Source organism: Nicotiana attenuata, unplaced genomic scaffold (genome assembly GCF_001879085.1).
Source record: "Nicotiana attenuata strain UT unplaced genomic scaffold, NIATTr2, whole genome shotgun sequence".
NCBI classification, from domain to species: Eukaryota; Viridiplantae; Streptophyta; class Magnoliopsida; order Solanales; family Solanaceae; genus Nicotiana; species Nicotiana attenuata.
Window position 1 is genome coordinate 84,737 of NW_017670844.1, and position 4,576 is coordinate 89,312.

A 4,576-nucleotide genomic window follows, 5' to 3' on the forward strand; every position below is an offset into this window, starting at 1 on the left:
TTTTAGTTTTATAATTAGAAAGTTACTACAAATTCTCGTTTCACATTTATTGCTACTTTCATCAACACGCTCAACCCATTTTTCAAGTACTTAGAAATGTAGGGGCCAAAATTGTGAGTATTTTCTCGAGTGTAGCACGTTGAACACGTATCTCGCAAGGCTTGTCCTAATGTCAAATTAATGCACTAGCTAGGTCCTTAGGTTTATGGATTCCTACAAAAATCTCGAGTTAATATAAAATACTAACTGAATGAATGGACTGGGTTCCAAGCTAAATATTCGTATACTTTTAATGAATTTTTCAATACAAATACAAGTTATAGACAAAAGCTACAGGGTTCACGGGAGCCCGTAGCTATTGAACTGAATTCGCTCCTGGCTAGGGTTAATTTCACGATTCAACTTATATGTCACTCTGTCCATTTTATATGTATGTGATATATATAGCTAGATTCGACATAGAATTTAATGGTGAAAAAACTTTTGAAACTTGTAATTTTAAATATACTATAATATTTGTGTGATCGCAAGACTTTTGAAACTTGAGGTCTTATTATTAAGGGTAAATAAAAAAAATAACAAGATTATCATTATTTTTTAAATGAACTAATAACAAAATATGTTATATCACTGGAAGTATCAAACAGTCAAAGATCAAAAGTGTACCGTATCTACTTATCAATAACTAAGTGGAAGCCAGTCAATAAAAGGGACAACACTTTAGACACGACTAGAGTAATAATTAATCTTTTACTCTTGGTAGTTGGATGTCTCTATTCTCTTACCTATTTAAGAAATTCTCCATACTCCAACTTAATTATAGAAATGTGTGGAAATATAAAGAAAGCATCTTATACTTCTCCTTTTAACAAGCTTATTTTATATGATAACAAACACAAGTCAAGAAAAAAATCCAAAATTCTCATGGCTTCCTTTCAATTATCTCTCACCAATCCCAAACACAAAAGAAACCATATTTTTCGAGAAGTTTTTCCATTATATTGCAACATATTCAAAGCTAAAAACCTCTCTTTCTCAAACAAAAAACTTCCACCAAAATTATCAAGTGATATTTCTTTAAAACCTTCATTTCTTTCTAATTTAGCACCTAAGGATACTAAAATCCAACAATATGAAGAAGAGAAAAAACCCCTTTATGAAATGTGGAGAGAAATCCAAGGGTGCAAAAATTGGGAAGGTTTACTTGACCCTATGAACTCTAATCTAAGAAAAGAAATCATTAGGTATGGTGAATTTGCACAATCTTGTTATGACTCATTTGACTATGATCCTCATTCTAAGTATTGTGGTACTTGCAAATATCAACCATCACATTTCTTTGAGAAACTCAACATGGTGAAAAAAGGGTATGAAATGAGGAGATATTTGTATGCAACTTCAAATATTAATTTGCCAAATTTCTTTCAGAAGTCGAAAAATCGTATGGTTTGGAGTCAACACGCGAATTGGATAGGATATGTAGTCGTAGCCACAGATCCCGAAGAAATTAAGCGTCTAGGGCGTCGTGGCATTGTTGTTGCATGGCGTGGCACGGTCACGTACTTAGAATGGATCCATGACCTCAAGGATATTTTGCACCCAGCTCATTTTCGCGATGATCCTAACATCAAGATCGAGTCAGGGTTCTTCGATTTGTATACTCAGAAAGAAAAAAATTGTCACTATTGTTCATTTTCGGCTCGTGAACAAATTTTAGCTGAGATTAATCGATTAATCGAGAAGTATGAAGGTGAAGAGCTAAGTATTACAATTACAGGGCATAGTCTTGGTGCAGCATTGGCTTTGTTAAGTGCTTATGATATAGCTGAGATGAAATTGAACATTTTACATAATGGTAAGTCTGTAATTAAAAGAATTCCAATTACTGTTTTTTCATTTGCTGGCCCTAGGGTTGGAAATCTTAAATTTAAAGAAAGGTGGTGAAGAGCTAGGAATTAGGGTTTTGAGAGTGATAAATGTGCATGATAAGGTGCCAACTGTGCCTGGAATTATTACAAATGAGAAATTTCAATTTCAAAAGCAATTAGAAGAGACTATTTCATTTCCTTGGAGTTATGCTCATGTTGGGGTGGAATTAACATTGGACCATCATCATTCTCCTTTTCTAAAGCCCAATAATGATTTGGGCTGTGCACATAATCTTGAGGCCCATTTACACCTCGTCGATGGCTACCACGGGAAGGATCGCGCGTTTTGCTCCGCCACGGGGAGGGATGTCGCTCTCGTCAACAAGGACTCTAGTTTCTTGAAGAAGGACTATGGCGTGCCGCCGATGTGGTGGCAAGATGCGAACAAAGGCATGGTGAGGACTCCCGACGGGCGGTGGGTGTTGCCGGAAAGGCCCATAATTGAGGCCCATCCACCTGATACGGCCCATCATTTTCAGCAAGTCCTAAAACTTGCTAGGGCTAGATTACATTTACCGTAGTTATATTTTTGGGATTGTTACACAAATAGCCAGCCAGATTCAATATTTATTTTTTCTAGCCAAGTATACATGAATTATACATCTGCCAGCTTTTTTTAGTTTAAGAGATTATTTGGGTGGCTATTTGGGTTAATTCTTCTATATTTGTACTCTTCCAAATTGTTGTGGTAAAAAATATCACATCATGACTAGACTTGCTAAGAAGAGAATATGTGGATATAATTTTGCTCATTGAAAAATGTAGTGATGCCCAATAAATAAGTAACTAATAAGAGCTGTCTTTTAATTAAATTATTCTTGCTTGGTTTTATTGTTGTGAAGTGAATATACATGTCATAGTGATGGGGTCCAAGTGATAATATAGCCAAAGATATGTTTCCTTTAATTCTAATTTTTTTCTTCTACATTGGCTATTGAGTTTGATATTCGTACAAAAACAATCTGTCACAAGAAATCAAACAGGGGTTTTAAAAATGTCAACCAACTTTCTTTGTTCGTTATTTTGTTAAAAAATATTAATCACTTGTTAGCCAAATATTTGTTTTAAGCAGAGGGAAATATCTATTTGATTGATGTGAAGTCTATGCTCTACTCAGAATAATATCGAGAAATCCAACTTGGACAATTTTCAATTATTATATTTCACTAATTGTTTCATCAATATTAATAGATAGATGAATCATAAAAGAAGACAAGCCAGTAGTCAGTATAGAGTCATATGTCAATTGTAGTTCCAAAATAGCAGAAGAAGTTAAGAACTTGATGATAAGGCAAAGGAGGTCATGAGTTCAACTTTTATATATATTGCAGTGTAATGAATTTTCCAAATTATCATGTCACTTAAAAAATTATTCCATCTAACTGTCCATAAAAAATATAATTAATAACTCAAAAAATCCGAATAATAAGACAACCAACCTACGACGCCAAGTTAAATTATACTGATGAGTAAATTCGTTTTACATTTCAATGTATATAAGTTAAATTAGATTCTTAGAATGAGTTCACACTAGAAAACTACAGTTTTCTCTCTAACCATCCCCGACACCTCCAAATGGCTCCTTCAAAATTGAAATGACGTGTTTGTTTTTTTACTAGTCAAAGCTATGTGTGCCGGGTTAACGGACCGGAACAACCCGGTATGCTGGGAGACGGCGCGGGGGCTATGGAGGATCGAGATAGAGGGTTGTGCCGGACGGGCTCGATAGACCGGCTCAGTAGTAGCCTCGGTCACGGCTCAGCGGTGCAAAAACTTATTACTCCCTCCGGTTAATAATAAGCGACTTTGTAGCCTTTGGTACACACCTTAAGAAAATACGAACGGCTAGAGAAAAAATATGTATTCACGAAACTACCCTTAATTAATTGTTAACTTGCCATTTTATGATATGTAAATAAGGACAAATTTTGAAAAAATAAAATTAATTCCTTCTTGATTATTGTTTACCCCCAAAATCGGATAACAATTGAATTTATAAGTGGTTTTAAGGATACGTGGATTAATTTGACACAAAACGATAAATTAAATCATAAATAAAGTGAACAATAATAAAATAGATTCAAACCGTATGACTTGAACAGTTATAGCCTTGAAAAATAAGTCTCACTCGAACTGGGTGTAATTCAAATGATATCAGATATAGAAGAACAATAGCTTGCAGGAAGAAAATTATATTACAATGCTTTGGGATGCGTGGTACAATGTGTTTTACGAATAATTAAACCCCCTTTATATAGTAGGGGAGTCCTACTTTAGGTAAAATTCTATAAAATGTGAAAAAATCTCATGATTTGCTAATTAACCGGTTCCTCATTGATACGTGCCGAGATTTTCGCCGTGATACCCGACCGATTACGGATGTTTCGCTTTCTGTTATTCGGTCAGGCAATGTTTCTTCGAGCTCATTCGGGATCAGAGTTGATTCCAGGGTCACGGATTCGATGTTCTCGAGGGCGGGCACTCTGACCTTGTATCTTGGTTCGGTGGATCTGGGGTCGACCTTCAACCCATCGTGTTTTAATCCAGATCTATAGTGTAATAGACGAGCCCGATTTGGACTGTATACAGATAGTCCCCTCATTTTTCGGAGAGTAAACGACGAGAAACGATATGAGCCCCCGATTTTT

The 4,576-nt window shown here is 35.3% G+C and overlaps 1 protein-coding gene across 1 annotated transcript; it reads left to right on the forward strand.

Moving 5' to 3' along the window:
- Positions 1–845: 845 nt before the first annotated feature.
- On the forward strand, positions 846–2,715 carry LOC109243838 (phospholipase A1-Igamma3, chloroplastic-like). The gene is given in 2 exon segments (XM_019410837.1): positions 846–1,941; positions 1,943–2,715. Coding segments are annotated over 2 exon segments (1,524 nt in total). The 5' UTR covers positions 846–924; the 3' UTR covers positions 2,450–2,715.
- The last annotated feature ends 1,861 nt before the right edge of the window (positions 2,716–4,576 follow it).